This window comes from Tribolium madens, unplaced genomic scaffold (genome assembly GCF_015345945.1).
Source record: "Tribolium madens isolate multiple individuals breed KSU strain unplaced genomic scaffold, Tmad_KSU_1.1 Scaffold_91;HRSCAF=231;Tcas5.2_LG7, whole genome shotgun sequence".
Lineage (NCBI taxonomy): Eukaryota > Metazoa > Arthropoda > Insecta > Coleoptera > Tenebrionidae > Tribolium > Tribolium madens.
In genome coordinates, this window is record NW_025401063.1 from 9,221,597 (window position 1) to 9,239,385 (window position 17,789).

General features: G+C 28.1%; 2 protein-coding genes across 2 annotated transcripts; both read left to right on the plus strand.

The window, feature by feature from the left end:
- The first annotated feature begins 14,908 nt into the window (after window positions 1–14,908).
- Window positions 14,909–16,123, plus strand: LOC123011435. The gene is made up of 2 exons (XM_044408856.1): window positions 14,909–15,775; window positions 15,830–16,123. The coding sequence occupies exons 1-2, from the start codon at window positions 14,909–14,911 to the stop codon at window positions 16,121–16,123; spliced, it is 1,161 nt and encodes a 386-aa protein (XP_044264791.1).
- A 413-nt stretch (window positions 16,124–16,536) lies between these two features.
- LOC123011490 lies at window positions 16,537–17,781 on the plus strand. Its single transcript, XM_044408938.1, has 2 exons — window positions 16,537–17,403; window positions 17,454–17,781. The coding sequence occupies exons 1-2, from the start codon at window positions 16,537–16,539 to the stop codon at window positions 17,730–17,732; spliced, it is 1,146 nt and encodes a 381-aa protein (XP_044264873.1). The 3' UTR covers window positions 17,733–17,781.
- The last annotated feature ends 8 nt before the right edge of the window (window positions 17,782–17,789 follow it).

Below are 17,789 nucleotides of genomic sequence, written 5' to 3' on the forward strand. Positions count from 1 at the left end.
ACTTGAAGCTTTGGTAAAGATCGGCAGTTCTTCAGGACAATATTTTCGAGGTTTTAACGGCGCTGGATTTTTTAATATATCAAAAAATCTTGTATTTAGCCTTATCAGTAACATTGCAACTTACTTTATTATAACAATACAATTAAACAGCAGCGAAAGCGAACCAAATCAATAAGCGCTATGTATTATTATTTTACTTAGCTTAATTTAAATACAAGAACAATGTTTTGTCAATAAACAATCTATTGTTTATTTAATAACAACTAAGTGTTTCTTTATGTCATTATTTCACGTAGAGAACCTATTTACTAGAACTGCAGAATATAAAGAGTTAACATGAGCTTGAAAGTTGAAGCACCAAAAGATATAAAATTTATACGTCACTACTCTGTATACCTAAATATATTTCTTATTGCGCCTTGGTATGTTTTTAGTACGAATAGTATTTATAATCCATATTTAGCAAAATTTTATGGCTCGTTTTTGATTTTAATTAAGATATTACTTATTTTACATGCTAGTAGAGACGAAGAACTGCTACATTTTTTTTCACAAGAGCTATTTATTTCAGAAAAATTTATTGTAGTTTTTTTAGTCACAAATTTAGCTGTACTCTATATCTACTCAGTTATAAATTCAGTTTTCTTGGACAACAGATGGAAAAAATTGTTCAAAAATTTGAATTGGGTAGACAAAACTTTAGAAAACGATGACTCTAAAGAACACTATTTACCTAAACGATTTCTTTATTTATTTATAATAAAGCACATTATTTTTGTTGGAATTTTGGCCTACGAGTTATATATTTGGACCACTTTTACGAACCTACCGCTTTATAAAGTTTTTTGGCTAACTGGTTACGAAGATGTGTATTTTGAATTTTTATTGGTAATGTTCATGGCTGCGTTAATTAGAAGTTTTGAAGTCAGATATAAAGACTTGAATAAAAAAATATTGCAAGTATCTTCGACTTTAAAATTAAAACAGGAACTAAAGCATATTATGCAAATTTATCGAATCCTGGGGCAAAATATTCAAATTTTTAACGAGGTATTTGGTTACCCGATTGTATTCATGTTATTTCATTATGGAATAGCATGTGTTAGTTGTTTAAATTTTATAATTGTTTATATTATAATTGGAATCCAGGAACTGCCTTTATTTCATCATATGTTGCCTGCTAATTTAGGTTTCATGATATTGATACTCGTAAGCAAGAGTTTTTTTGGAAAATTTGGAACTAAGATTTACATTGTTTTAGATTAATTTTGTAACACTGTTATCATCCATAAATTCAACTACAGCTGAAGCAAAAAAATTTCTCAGTTTGTGTTATAGAATTCGAGAAGAATTTCTAGATGATTCAGTTTATCTGCAAGCTTTAGATCGGTTAATAGACCATTCGAAATATTTTGTTCAAGAATTTAACACTAATGGATGTTTCACTCTAAATAAAGGCATACTTTTTAGTCTTGTAGCAAACATTTCAACATATTTAATTATAACTATACAACTAAACGAAAGTCAATATAAAAATTCTAGTGCGTCCGATCAGAATTGTTCATCATTTTAGAAACAAAATGTTTATTAAGTATTATAGTGTTAAAACCCCATTACTGAAAAATTAATATTGTAAACAATATTGAGCTTTTTTTATAAGTTATAGGTATTAAGTCAATATCTTGGTCAACATAATACACAATAACATTTATTAGTTAATTAATTAAAATGTAGATACAATAACAATATTTTGTCAATAGAAAATGAAATATAAACAATCCATTTGTCATTTAATAATTACAAGTGAGTGTGTCTATATTATTACTTTTAATGTCCCTTATCCACTATAATTACTGACAACACAAAATATGGTTAAAATGAGCGTAACTTTAGCAAAAGATATAAATTTTATAAGTCATTACTGCATCTGTCTAAATATATTTCTCGTGGTACCTTGGTATGATTTCAAGAAGAATAGTTTTTACCATCCGTACTTGGCAAAACTTTATGCAGCCTGTTTGATTTTAATAAGAGTATCACTTATTGTATCCACTTGCACTGATCAAAAATTAATACAGCTTATGAGTGAAAATCTAGTTATTTCCCAAAAATTTATCATGGTGTTTTTAATTACAAATTTATTCGTTCTCAATTTGTACATAATTGTAAATTCTGCTTTTTTGGACCCCAGCAGATGGATAAACTTGTTCAAAAATTTATTCTTGGTGGACAAAATTTTAGCGAACAACGAAAAAAAAGCACATTATTTATCGAAGCGTTTTCTCTGTGTGTTTCTAATTAAACACATTGCTTTCATGGGCAGTGTAGGATTCGAAGTACATATTTGGACTACTTTTATCGGAATACCGTTTTATAGAGTTTTTTGTCTAACTGGTTACGTGGATTTGTTCTTTGAATTCTTTTTGATAATGTTCATGGAGGCGTTACTCAAAAGTTTTGAAGTGAGGTATAAAGATTTGAATAAAAAATTGATGCAAATTTCTTCGAATCAAAAAATGCAACAAGAAGTAAAGAAAATTATGAAAATTTACCGAATCTTGGGTGAAAATGTTCAAATTTTTAACGAGTTGTTTGGCTATCCCATTCTGTTTATGTTGTTTCATTTTGGAGTGGCTTGTGTTAGTTGTTTAAATTTTATCTTTGTTTATGGAGTAATGACGACACTACCGGGAGTGAATTTATTTCATATGCTAATTGGTAACGTTTGTATCATAATTCAAATACTTGTAAGAAAATTCTTTTAAACTTAGATGATAAATACAATTTACACTGTTTTAGCTTAATTTTTTAACAATTTTATCATCGGTAAATGCAACTGCTAGAGAAGCGAAGAATTTTATTTATTCATGTTATCGAATCCGAGAAGAGTTTGTAGATGATTCAATTTATTTACAATCTTTAGATAAGTTGATAAATCATTCCAATTTTTTTATGCAAGAATTCAGCACAAATGGATGTTTCACTCTAAATAAAAACATCGTCTTTAGTCTTTTGACCAACATTTCAACTTACCTCATTATAACGCTACAACTAAATGAAAGTCAGTTTCAAAATATGACGGTCTAGAATTGTTCCTCATTGAAAAACCAATTTATTTAAAAAAAGTTAATTGCATAGTGTGCATCAGAAATCACTCTTATAACTTGTGCAGTCTATTTAACATACATTTTTCAATGTCTATTTTTGTGAACTATGTATATATGTAATAGGTAATGTAATCCACATAATAAATTAAAATAGAAATAAATTTAAATATTTATCCACCTGTAAGTAAGTACTGTGAAAGGAAGGAAGGAATTTTCTTAAATTAAGCCTGTTTTGCAGTTTTGTTTCATTTGAATGGTGTTATTAATACGAACGTCAGTCCCAAAAATAATGTTTCTTCTGAAGTTTTATGTTTAATTTTTATAATTTTTATTTTATATTTTTATTTTTAAAGTTTGAAATGTTTCAAAACAGCAAAAATAGTGAGGAGTAAAATTACAAATAATACTTGATTCTCACACTAAGTTAAAAGTGGAGAATTTTGAATTTTCCTCTTTCTAGATACATTTAGTACTAATAAACATGTTATATAAATATTTCATTTATTAACTTAATAAATGATGTTATTCAATTAAATTCCAATTATCGATCATCGATTATTACCTACATACATTTTCATATCTACAATCTACATAATATTAATTAGGAGTAAAATAAATAAATTTTGCTGCCCTCATTGTTATCGTATATATCATAATCTCTTTGAAACCATGAGGACCAACATGAGCCTTAATCTGTCATTGAAAGATATAAATTTCATTAAGTATTTATGGCGTTATTTCAACATTTTTCTTGTTACACCATGGCATGATTTCGACAACAATGTTCCTTGTAACACCAGTATTTGCAAAATCTTTGGAACCTTACTCATTTTGATAAAAGTGTATTGGTTGTTTGATTCAACAATTCAAGATGAGACGTTAGAAAATTCTTTTGAACACTTATTATTTACACAAAAAGTCAATTATTATACCGCTACTGTGACAATTATCACACTTAATCTCTTGACGGTGGTAAAATCGTCACTTCTGGCAAATAATCACGAATGGAAAATACTTTTTAATAATTTCCAATACGTGGACTTAAACTTGCGCAATAAAGGACAAATTGAAAAAAAGATTTGGAAAAATTTTTACCTCGCATTCATGTTGCGTCAATTTTTTTTTATTGCGTCTGCTGTTTACCAGATCTACATTTGGACTAATGGGTCAAACATATCGTTCTTGCGAGGCTTTTGGTTGTCCCCTGTGGTTGACATGTTTTACGAATTTCAGATAATTGAGTTAATGAGTTCTGTAGTCAAATGTTTGGAATGTAGATACACAGATTTGAATGAAAAGCTTTTGCAATGTCATAACAGTCAAAAAATTGTCGAGAAATTTGAAAATTTTCTTTACTACCATCGAATTTTAGGAGAAACAATTGACGTTTTTAATAATTTGTTTGGTTATCAGCTTTTGTTGATAATATTCCATATTGGGATGCAGCTAGTGGGATGCTTAAATTTTCCATTTGCTTTTCTCACAACTTCCAATTTAAGTCTACGACTGGATTTGTTAATTAGCAATTTTTGGATAGTGTTTGTTATTATAGTAAGTTTGAAAAATTCTAACTAACGAAATACAGTTTTTGCTCCTATTGGTAGATTTCTTTTATTAGGATGGTGATCCTGATGGATTCAACTGTCGAACAAGCAGAAAGATTCGTTGACTTATTGTTTAAGATGCAAATAATATTTCCACAACTTGAAAACAATGGTTTCCATACAAGATTTTCGAGGCATAACATTCGTAAATTTACAGCTGCCGGATTTTTCCAAATAAGAAAATGTATTATTTGTAGCGTATTGGCAAACGTAGCGACGTATTTTATCATAGCTGTTCAATTCAATCAAAGTCAAAAAAACTTTTAAATGACATTGATTTCAAGTGGGGATATTTAATTTTTTCACCCAACATATCAAAATTTATGTTTGTGTTTATGTTGTAATATTTTGTTCAAGATATTTTCATATTTCTCTCCACCAAACTTACTTACACAACAGCTATTCGTGTTTTTGTTTCTATTGTAAAATCGTCATTTAGGAATACAGAAAAATAAAAAATGTTCCACCAATTTTTGGTACACAAATAAAGGAGCAACTTAAACAATACTGTGAAAAAGTTTCATTTCACCTTTTCCATAAAACAGAATTTTGTTTGAATTTGCGTTGGTTATTTAGTCTTAACTGTTGACAGCAACAATTTGCTTAAAACCATACTGTTACTTTAATTAATTTTTGCATTTATATGCTTTTAATTTCCGCAATTGATGTTTTATTTTGTCACTGTGTAACAGGATAATTAATTAATAAAATTTCTATTACATCAACATAACGTAAAAACTCTCCTCAAAATCAACATGAATGTGTTATTAGGTATTAGTTTTATACGCACAGTGTGGAAGTTTTTCAATATTTTTCTAATAACTCCATTTTATAACTTTGATCAAAATACAATTCACACAAAACTCTGCAAATTTTACGGAACTGTTTTAATTGTGCTAAAAATTATGTGGATTGTCAGTGTGCTTAAAAACGAAAATTTGGCTCAAGTGGTTAGAGAGTTTCAATTCACCCAAAAATTTACTCTTGTGGCAACAACAGTTAACCTGTCACTATTAACCTTATTAATCGTTATCAAATCTTCTTTTCTGGATCTTGACAAATGGAAAATGCTTTTAAACAGTTTTCATTCTATTGATACAAAATTACAAATTAGAGGAACTGTTAAGACGAGCATTTGGAAAAATCACTACTTCAGTTTTGTACTAAAACAGCTCATTTTTATTGTTTTTCTTATTTATCAATTGTGCAGTTGGTCAAGTTTTTTAAAAATGAGTGTTGTTCAATGTGTTTGGACTGGTCCTTTGTATGACTTGATATATGAGTTTCAAGGTTTCACTTTTTTAATGAGTCTACTTCAAATAATCAGAGAGAGATACATTTTACTCAATGCAAAATTAGCAACAATTGAAACATTTCCAAAAAGGAGTCTCGTATTGCAACAACTCGTACAAGTTTATCGAATCTTGGGCGAAACTATCGAACTCTGGAACAAGTTATTCGGGTACGAAATTTTGTTGATTGTTTTACAAAGTGGTTTGGAGGCAGTTGCCTGTATTAATTTTCCACTAGCTGTTTTAAACAGTTCAAATTTTGAAGTTAATATAATTCTATGCAATGCAACGTTTTTGATAATCACATTAGTAAGTTCAAAATTTTTTAGTTTAAAAATAAATCAAGATTTGCAGTCCTGTTTTATATGGATGGTATTGGTAATAGATTCAACTGTACAAGAAGCCGAAAAATTTGTAACTCTTTGTTATAAACTACAAGAACAATGCGTTCAAGAATTTGGTGAAATCGATACTTTGGAAAAAATGACAATCTACGCACAACATTTTACAAGAAACTTTAGCGCAGGAGGGTTTTTCAATATCAGGAAAAAATTAATTTTTAGTATAATTGGAAACGCGGCTACTTATTTAATTATAGCAGTTCAGTTTAACAAATGACAACCTTAACATTTTTAGCTGTAAACTAGAAAATTTAGGTTTTAGTCATCCAGTAATGATCCTTTTTATTAATAAATTCACATTTACTTTGACGTTTTATGTTTTTTTTTTATTTCATTTAAAATTTATTTGATTGAATTTTATACAAAAGAATTTATTAATTTATAAAAAAATAGGTATTCTTTTGTGTGTGGCAAATTCCAATCATAATAATTGTCAAATTAAAGTCTAAGTACATTCAATAATTTCAATATTACTTTCGATTCGATGCAATTTTCTATATTAACGTTTTAGGTTGGTCTCAATTAATTAAAGGGTGATGAAACACACCATAACATGAACACACTTTTCTAAACCAACATGAGTTTCAATTTATCATCAAAAGATTTCATTTTTATTCGTTTCTTGTTGAAATTCTTAAACATTTTCCAAATAACTCCTTACTACGATTTCAATAAGAATATTGCAACTCATCCAAACTTGCGTAAATTACATGGAATTGTTTTAATTTCCTTAAAACTTACATGGATTTTTATTATTCTGAATAGTGAACATGCGGCTCAAATGTTCGGACAATTTGTGTTAACTGAAAAATTTACATACATTTTGGGAGTAGCTTGTGGAACAATTATAACCTTAATCACAATAATTAAATCTTCATTTCTTAATTCTGGCACATGGACGATGCTTTTCATAAATTTCCATTCGATTGATGTAAAATTAGTAAATGAGAAAAAAAATGAGATTAACATTTGGAAAAACTACTTTTACTTTGTATTAAAGCAGGTTATTTTTATCGCTTTTATTGCTTACCAGGTTTATAGTTGGTCAAATTTTCTCAAAATAAGTGTCTTTCTGAGTTTATGGAACAGCCCTATGTGTGACTTTTTTTATGAATTTCAAATTTTCATTTTACTCACTTATGTACTTAGAAGTATTAAAACAAGATACAAACTTTTGAATTCAAGGTTTAGAAAAATTAAAACACATCCAAAAATGATCCAAGAGTTGCAACAGTGTGTGCAAATTTATCGAATATTGGGTGAAACTGTTGACACTTACAACAACTTGTTTGGACACCAAATTCTATTGATTACTTTTCATTGTGGTTTGCAGTTAGTTGCATGTCTCAATTTTCCACTAGTTGCTGTTAATTCCCCCAATTTCAGTGTCCATATAATTTTTTGTAACATTACCATTTTAATGTTGATGCTAGTAAGTTAAATTATTACATATTTACTTTAAAAAATAAAGCTAATTTTTTAGATTTGTTTCATTTTGATGGTTCTTTTAATGGAAACAACCGTACAAGAAGCTGAAACATTTGTAAATTTTTGTTACAAGTTACAAGAAAATTTTATTCAAGATTCTAAAGAAATAAATATTTTAAGGACATTAACAACATATGCCCAACATTTTACCAGGAACTTTAACGCAGGGGGATATTTTTCCATCAGAAAGAATGTAATTTTTGGCTTACTTGGGAATGCTGCTACGTATTTAATAATAGCAATTCAGTTTAATGAACGTCAAAATTAAGTGTTTGTATTAATTTAATAAACATAATAAAGATATTAGTCGAGCAAGTATATTTTTTTATTTTACAAAACTTAAACAAATTAATTAAAAATACATATTAGTAAATGTGTAGGTGAGAGTATGTCGTTGATCCAAATTTTACGCAATTTATTAAATTAAAATTACATTAAAAATAATGTCGGTTACTAGCCTACAGTAACACTGTATCAACCCTCAGAAACAACATAAGCATTAATTTATCAGTGAAAGACATTACATTATTACACTTTGGTACAACTTCAACAACAATAATTTTTACAAAACGTTTAGAGGTTTCTTAATTTTGCTGAAATTGTGTTGGGTGATTGATAAATTCTTGGAAGATAAATTAAATAAATCCCTTCAAAAACTTTTTTTACACAAAAAAATAATTACGTATTTAGTTCTGCAAGTTTACTCATACTTAACACCGTTTCTAATGTAAAAGCCTCATTTTTGAAGAGGGAAAAATGGAAAATTCTTCTCATCAATTTCAAGTATATCGACTTAAATTTATGTCATAAACGAGAAACTGAACCAAAAGTGCGGACAAATTTCTATATTAGATTTGTGTTGGGTCAAATCATTTTTATAATATTTATTTTCTACCAAGTATTTATTTGGTCAAATGTATAAGTGACATATTTGGAAAGCTTTTGGTTTTTACCTGTAGGGGATAAATTTTACGAATTTCAGACTATTATTATAGTTCCAATTTTAACATGTTTTGAAGTTAGATACAAAGATTTAAACCAACGATTTTTGCAATGTTTAAATAGTCACATAGCTATTTGAGAATATCAAAACTACGTGTATTATCACCGGATTTTGGAAGAAACCATCGTTGAAAGAAGAAACCAGTTTGTTTGGATATCAGATTTTCCTAATTGTATTTCATGCCGGCATCCAAATAATTAGATGCTTAAATTTTCCGTTTGTTTTTCTTACATTTAAACATCTATATTTCGGAACTAGTATATTAATTTCTAATTGTTCTGTCTTAATTCTAGTACCTAAGTCAAAAAAAGTTACAAAAATAAAAAAATGTTTGTAGATTTTATTCATTAAAATTGTTGTGTTCATGGATTCAACTGGTCAAGAAGATGAAAGATTTAGGGATTTGTTATATAAAATGCAAGTAAAGTGTCTACAACGCAAAGAAGCGGATATTTTAATAAAGTTAACAAAATGTTTTCAAAGAAGCGTTCGACAATTCTTTCAAATAAAAAAAGTAGGTAAAAACTTTAATGTGATGTGAAATGTGGCGACTTATTTCATCATAGTTATTCAATTTAATTAGAATCAGAATGACGAGTGAAATTTATAAATTATAAAATATAAAAAATTGGTATTTAATAATAATAATTAGGATAATGTAATGTTATAAATTTATTATCAAGATGTTCAATAAATACCATTTTATTATCGTTTATTTGGTAAGTAAATAAATTAATTTCCTAAAGTACCACTTAAGCAATACAATAAACGACTATATACCGCCCTCAGAATCCTTAGAGTCAACATGAGTTTTAACCTTTCTTCAAAAGACATAAATTTTATTCGACCTTTATGGAAATATTTTAACATTTTTCTTATTACTCCTTGGTACGATTTTGACCATAATATGCCATACAAACCTAAAATTTTGAAGTTGTATGGGTCTTTGATAATGTCATTAAAGATTTTTTCATTAGTCAATATGGCAGTCAACACTTCTTTTGAACCAACCTACCAATATTTATTGGTCACACAACAACTAAATTTTGCGTTATGTAGCTTCAACATGTGGCTGCTTACTTTTTTTACAATTGTAAAATCATCATTTACAAATGTGGACAATTGGAAAAAACTTTTTACAAATTTGCAGTATATCGACATAAAACTACACAACAAAGGAAAAAGTGAAACAAACCGTTGGAAAAATTTTTATTTTACTTTTATTTTAAAACAAATAATCTCTCTTGGTGTATGCTTTCAACAGATGTATATTTGGTCTGATCTTATGAAAACATCGTACCTCAAAGCATTATGGACCAGTCCTGTGTTTGATTATTTATTTGCTTTTGACTTAATTATTTTATTAAACATTCTTACTGAAAGTATTAGAATCAGGTATAAAGATTTAAATAACCGGCTTTCAAAAATCTCTGAAAACTTAAAACTAATAGAACAATTGAAACACCTTGTGCATTACCATCGCATATTAGGAGATTCTGTTGAAATAGTAAATAAAATATTTGGTTATCAGATAATTCTAATCGTTTTTCTTTGTGGTCTGCAGTTAACAGGCTCTCTAAATTTTCCAGTTACAACATTTACAACTAATGAAGAATCCGTGAAACCGTATTTAATAATTTCTCTTGCTATTTTGACGATGCTATTATTGGTAAGTTTGCACATCTAATAGCAGTTTTTTAAAAAAAATCTTCCAAATTGTTTTAGGCTAGTTTTTTACAATTGGTAATTTTAATGAATTCAACAGTTGAAGAAGCTAAAACATTTGTTGATATATGCTACAGTATGCAGGAACAGTTTATAGTAAATTCTAGAAACAATGATGATTTGGTAAATTTTATAGGAGTTGCAAAATATAATGTACGAACATTTAGCGCTGGAGGCTTTTTTGACATTCGCAAAAATCTTGTTTTTAGCTTTATCGCCAACGTTGCTATGTATTTTATAATATCAGTGCAGTTTAATCAAAATCAAGAAGAAAAATAAAAAATACGTGCAATAAATGTAACTCTTGCAAATAAAAAATACCAGGTGTCTGTAAATGACTTTTTTATTCTCAAGTTAGCATTAAATTCAAAATCTTAGTTTGGCAATCTCAAATTCAAACGTCAAACTTTTATAGGCAATGCCATTCACGACGAGTGAACGCTGCCTTAGCCGTCACCTGAAACATCCTGATGCAACAATTTAGAAGTACTAACAATAATTCAATTCTACCAATAGAATTTTTTTGTGTGAAACATTAATAGTCACCTCTGGTAGTACGACACAGAACTACTGCTAAATTTATTTGAATAGGTAACTGTGTTTACTTCGGTATTTTAATTAAAAATTTCACAAACTAACCTGAATCTTATTTATTCATAATATAAAAAAAATATCTACATATAAATGATTTGTTTTTTTCGCAATTTGACTTCTAATTTAAAACATTATTTATCTAGAGAACACTTTGATATTGTCAAAAAAGCAAGTAAAATCAATTTAAAATCTAAACGAAATCTTTAAATTTTTGCTTAAGAAAAACCGGATCAACTTGATTTTTCAATGTTTACATTTTCTATTTAAAACCACCTATGAAATAATTATATTTACTTGTGCTTTATTATTACCAACATCGCATATTTTCGAATAAAACTAATCGATTACTATTGCCTTAATTAATAAACTAACAATTTATTCAATTAGAAATAATTCTTTGTGTCATACTAATACGAGTAATATCTTTACCATTATTACAATGAACATGAACAGAAATTTATCGGTGAAAGACATAAATTTCATTAAATATTTGTGGAAATATCTTAATATTTTTCTCCTTACGCCTTGGTATAATTTTGACAAAAATGCTCCTCATAAGTTCAATACATGCAAAATTTATGGATCACTGTTGATTTCATTAAAAATTTTTTGGTTGTTTGATGTAATATTTCTGGATGACACATTCTACAAATCTTATATACAGCTTATTTTTACACAAAAAATTTATTTTGTCTTAAATTTTATTAATCTATTCGTTCTTACCATCTTGTCTATCGTTAAAGCAACATTTCCAGGGAAAATTAACAAATGGAAAATACTTCTTACAAACTTTAGGCATTTAGACATAAACTTGCGGAATAATGGAAAAATAGAAACAAAAGTCTGGAAAAAAATTTATATCACGTTTTTATTGGAACAAACAGTGTTTATTGTATGTCTGTGTTATCTAGTGCATTCTTGGTCAATTATTATGAAAGTATCGTTTCTGGAAAGCTTTTGGTTTTCTCCTGCAGTGGATAGGTTTTACGAATTTCAGATAATTACTTTGATAGTTTCTTTTTTAAAGTGTTTCAATACTAGATACAAAGAATTGAATCATCGGCTTTTACAATGTTTTAGCTGTTTTAACAGTCAAACGGTTATACGTAAATATCAAAATTTAGTGTGTCATCATCGCCTTTTAGGAGAAACTGTCGATGTTTTTAATAGTTTATTTGATTATCAAATTCTCTTACTCGTATTTCACGCTGGTCTCCAACTGGTCGGATGTTTAAATTTTCCGTTTGTTTTGACTACATCTAATATACCTTTAGAATCTACCGTCGGACCTAGCATGATGCTTTCCAATTTTGCTGTGTTAACCGTCGTCTTAGTAAGTTAAAAAATCTTTACTCGAGAAAATAAAAACTCTATTTTCAGATTGCATTCGTCAAAATGGTTGTACTGATGGATTCAACTGTTCAAGAAGCTAAAAAATTTGTCTATTTATCATATAAAATGCAAATACAGTGGCATCAATGCAAAGATATTGATGTTTTAATTAAATTGACAAATTTTTGTAAGCAAAGTATTCGAAGATTTACCGCTGGAGGATTTTTTCAAATGAAGAAAAGTATTATTTTTAGTGTGATTAGTAATGTGGCTACTTATTTTATCATAGCTATACAATTTAATCAGAGTCAAAATGGTAAATAAATATAAAAATCTCATATATAGGTAGCGTTGATTAATAGTAGATTCTTTAACAACGTTAGATAGAATAAAAATTCGATACGAGGGAAGATTCCTAACGCAAGTGTTAGAGAGCGTGAGGAACCACGAATAGATTGAATTTTCATTCTAACCGAGTAACAGACTGTATTTTCTCCATGACCAGAAGGTATGAATCAAAAACAATTAAATTTGAACAAAACAAACTATTTGATATTGAGATCTGACACTGACAGTTTTGAAATTCATAACAATGTATTTCGTTGAGCATAATTATTATAGAATATTCATTCAGTCACTTGCTCTACAATGAAAATACGGGCAAAACACATAAGAAGCAAGTGTTTCAGAATAAATATTCTAAATTTCAAAAGTGTCAATTTTTACTTTCTATTATTAAAAATGATTTCGAAATTATTACATTCACTAATGGTCGTGGAGTAAAAACTTTCTTTGTAGTGACAAATAGGGATTTTATGCATAAGTTATTATTATTATTATTTGTTTACACAGAATACATTGTAGTAGTCATTAATAAATACAATCTTAAAACGTTATTTATATTTATTAGCATTCTGCATCAAACCATATGGCAAAACGTAATTTAAAATAATTTGTAAGTGCAAAAATGGTGGATGCGCCGGGTTAAAATGTCCTAATTATAATTAAACTAAAACGCTTCAAGATATTTTATCTACGATTGCTTGTCTAAGATGCTATAGCATTACTCAATTGAGATGCGTAATAAAACTTATTATCGCACTAGTACAATAAAGTGACATTACAATAATATTAATTAAAACAAAGACGTTTTCTAATGTTTTATGTAATGTATTAAAACTCCAACCATAACCAATGCAAAAAGTCGTATTCAAAAGAATTATTATGATTTTTTTATCCTAGTAGTTACGTTCACTTGAGTGCAAAAAAAAAACGCAAAGTGTCAAAAACAAAATTGTCAATTTTTTTAGAGATTTACATGGTGTGAAAAAGGTTGTTCCCAAAAAGATTAGAAAACTATAAACAGAAATATCTTATGTGCTGGTCTTGCCAGTGCAGTGTCATAGTCAGTGTTAGTGTTTCTGAAAACGAAATGGAAAAGCATGGAAAAACTTGACAGAAGTTTAGAAGGTGCTTGACAATTATGAAATTGTGAATTGTGACAAAACAAAAACAACGTCAAAAAAACTGACATTTATTAACAGTATAAAAAAATCAGTTTGCGTTTTTTTTGCACTCAAGTGTAAATAACCTTTTTGTTATAGATTCTCTTTCATTTTATTTTTCATTTTTTCATTGCATTGTTAGAGGGTGTTTTGTAAATAGACCAAAAATAGGAAAATGCCAAGTAAAATAAGGTACCAGAAACATGAAAAAATTGTTAAAAATTTCTATCTCTAAAAATTTTGAATTTATGAGAGTTTAAATTTTGCACTTTAACTCTATTTATTTCTGTTGTAAAAATAATTTTACATGTTCTTTTGCTACAGAATGTTAGAAGCAAAAACAAAGAAGCTGTGCCCTGAATTGTATGTATGTTTAGCGTTATTTGTAGCTTTAATTGAAAAAGTTTTTGTACCTTTATTGAATAATTATAAAAAAACATATTCAAGATCATCAGTATCATTAAATAGACATAAAAACAATGTCAAATGTCCAAAATAAATGTCAAATTTTTTTAACAGATAGATTTTTTTATTAATTTTTTAATGTTCCTGGTATATCATCTTACTTGGCATTTTCCTTTTTTTAGTCTTTTTAGAAAATACCCTGTATATTTATTTTAAATAAGATCAAAAACATTAATTTTTTACTCATAAACCTCTAGAATAAAACTATAAATTGTTATTTTTTAATTCAGTCACGGCCTTGATAAGAAACCAAGTATTTTTTAATAAATTAAATTATTATTCTCCTCAACTTCGTCAATTAGACATCATGACGGAATCAATTACCTGAATGGGAGAATTAATTAACTAATTAAAAATGAGATCATACTGTGGCTGAACTCTAAAGAGACATCATGAAAAATTACAAACTATCAAAGCAAGATATTAATTTTATTCGTCCCTTATGGAGATACTTGAACATTTTTCTAATTATACCATGGTACGATTTTAATAAAAATTGTGTATATAAACCATTTTTAATGAAGTTAAGTGGATGTGTTTTAATAGTTGGTACTATTTTTTGGTCTATTGTTCCAACATTCGACGAAACTATAAGACAAATGTATTATGTGATGCCATTCTCCGAAAAATGTGTCTACATTTTGACGCTTGTGAATTTAAAATTGTTCGTTTTTCTGGTAGTAATTAAGTGCTGCTTTCTGGATGTCGAAAAATGGGTAATTTTGATGACAAGTTTCCAATTCATCGACGAAAAATTAAACAACGCAGGAAAAAAAGAAGAGAAAATATTGAAAAACTTCTATTTCAGGTTTTGCCTGAAACAATTTTTTTTCATTTTATTTGCGTTCTACATAACATATATTTGGTCACTAGTTTTGGATTATCCATTTATAAAATCTTTTTTAACCGGTTTATTGTTAGAGTTGTTTTATGAATATCAAGTAATTATTCTTATACGATGTGTTGTCATTTCAATTAAAATTAGATATAAAGATCTAAATAAAAAGTTACGAGAACTACATTCCAGTCAGAACGTTATTTCAGATTTGCAAAACCTTGTTGAATATTTTAGAATTTTAGGAGAAATGATTGACTTGCTTAATGATTTATTTGGGTATCAAATTATCCTATTTTTATTTCACAGTGGACTACAAGTAGTTGGTTGTGTAAGTTTTATGTTTTCAATGGTTAAGCAAACTCAAGAATCCATGTTTCTTCATTTCATAATTGCAAATGTCTCCGTATTAATTTTTACAATCGTAAGTAACATTGGATTCAAATTATTTTATTTTAATTAATTTATTTTTTTTCAGATTAATTTATTCGCCATTATTTTGCCCATTGATGCAACTATGCAAGAAAGTAAAAAGTTCATACAATTGTGTTTCAGAACTCAGGAATATTATTTTATTCAAAATGCTCAAAAAGCCAAAGAATTGTCAAGATTAACGCGCATTTCAAAGCATTATGTACGTGAATTTAGTCTTGCCGGCTTTTGTAATATCAGCAAATCAATCATTTTTTGCTTTATTGGAAACGTGGCAACTTACGTTATAATTACACTTCAGTTTAATGAAGCAAATATTGAGAATAGGTATAAGATGTAATCATTGGATTTGTTTTCGTCCTCAAATTTATAATAAAAATATTGAAAAACAACTGTTTGACTTTCAACTAAGGGGCAAGAAAGAGAAAGAGAAAGAGACAGAGACAAACTATTTTCAGAATTTCAAGTGATATTTTTTAATTCGTTTAATACAAATTAAAATGTGTTGAAATGCTCTTTCAGTTCTCAAAAAAACATCCACTTTTATCGAAAAGAAGGAAAAATATGTTTGAATCTCGTTATTACTCTATTTGTCTTATAATAGTAATCAATTACATTATTTTGCTGTTGTTGTAGTCATTTATTACGCTGTCCTAAAGGTATCAAATTTCTCCGTGACGCAAGCGAAACTCTCCCTCAATTAATTTACCGGAAATTTGATCATTACATTGTCGAATTTCGAATTCTCCAGTTATGATGAACTTCAAACTGTCGGTGCAAGATATAAACTTCATTTGCCCATTGTGGAAATATTTTAGTTGTGTTCTAATCACCCCATGGTACGATTTCGACAAGAACTGTCTATACAAACCCAACATAAACAAACTAATTGGGTGCATTTTCCTTGCATTTAAATTGTCATGGATCGTCGCTCTCACAGTCAGCGATACTGTACAACAAATCCTCGACATTATGCCATTTTCACAGAAGTGCCTCTACATTTTAACTTGTATCAACTTAAAAATTTTTATTTTTATGGTTTTCATGAAATCTTGTTTCTGGGATGTGGACAAATGGAGAGTTATGATGACAAATTTCCAGTACGTTGACGAGAAGTTAAATAATACAGGGAAAAAGGAGTTGAGAGTTTTGAAGAATTTTTACTTCGGCTTTATTGTGAAAGAAGTTCTCTTTTTCTTGTTTGGAGCATATGAAATGTATATTTGGTCAATTGTTTTGGAACTTTCATTCTTTAAAGGACTGACAATGGGGCCAATCATAGATTTGTATTACGAATTTCAGTTTATTGCTTTTTTGACTTGCGTAATTGAATGTGTAAGAGTAAGATACGAAGATTTAAATGCCAGGCTCTTTAGACTGAATTCAAGTCTAAGTATTGTTAAAGATTTGCGAAATCTTGTCGAGTATTATCGAATATTGGGAGAAATTATAGACATTTTTAATACACTATTCGGTTATCAGATTATACTGCTGATATTTCACAGTGGTTTACAGATCATCAGTAGTCTAAATTTTTGTTTTACGATTATCACACACACTGATGGGCCCTTGTACCATCATTTTATTGTTGCAAATGTTTCTGTGTTATTCATTACAGTGGTAAGTAAATAAGTAAATGATGTTTTGTATAAATTTATCATTTTTTGCAGTTTAATCTTCTGATGATTGTTTTTCCTATCGACTCCACTACTGAAGAAAGCAAAAAATTTATTGATCTGTGTTTCAAAATTCAAGAATATTTTATTGAAGACTGTCCCAGAATAGAGACTTTAGTAAGACTAACGAATTTTTCGAAGCATTACTTTCGAGAGTTTCGACCGGCCGGATTTTTTAGCATTAGAAAAGCTTTAATTTTTTGTTTTATTGGAAATGTTGCAACTTATGTTATCTTAACGTTCCAGTTTAACGAAGCAATTATTAGAATGTAAAAAATTGACTGTTACCTACGGTGCCAAAAAATTAAAATATGTGGTTTTGCTTGCTTA

Coding starts and splice junctions, on each gene's coding strand:
- LOC123011435 (XM_044408856.1), top strand. CDS start 14,909: ATGAAAAATTACAAACTATCAAAGCAAGATATTAATTTTATTCGTCCC. Junction 15,776..15,829: donor CCGTATTAATTTTTACAATC/GTAAGTAACATT, acceptor ATTTTTTTTCAG/ATTAATTTATTCGCCATTAT.
- LOC123011490 (XM_044408938.1), top strand. CDS start 16,537: ATGATGAACTTCAAACTGTCGGTGCAAGATATAAACTTCATTTGCCCA. Junction 17,404..17,453: donor CTGTGTTATTCATTACAGTG/GTAAGTAAATAA, acceptor CATTTTTTGCAG/TTTAATCTTCTGATGATTGT.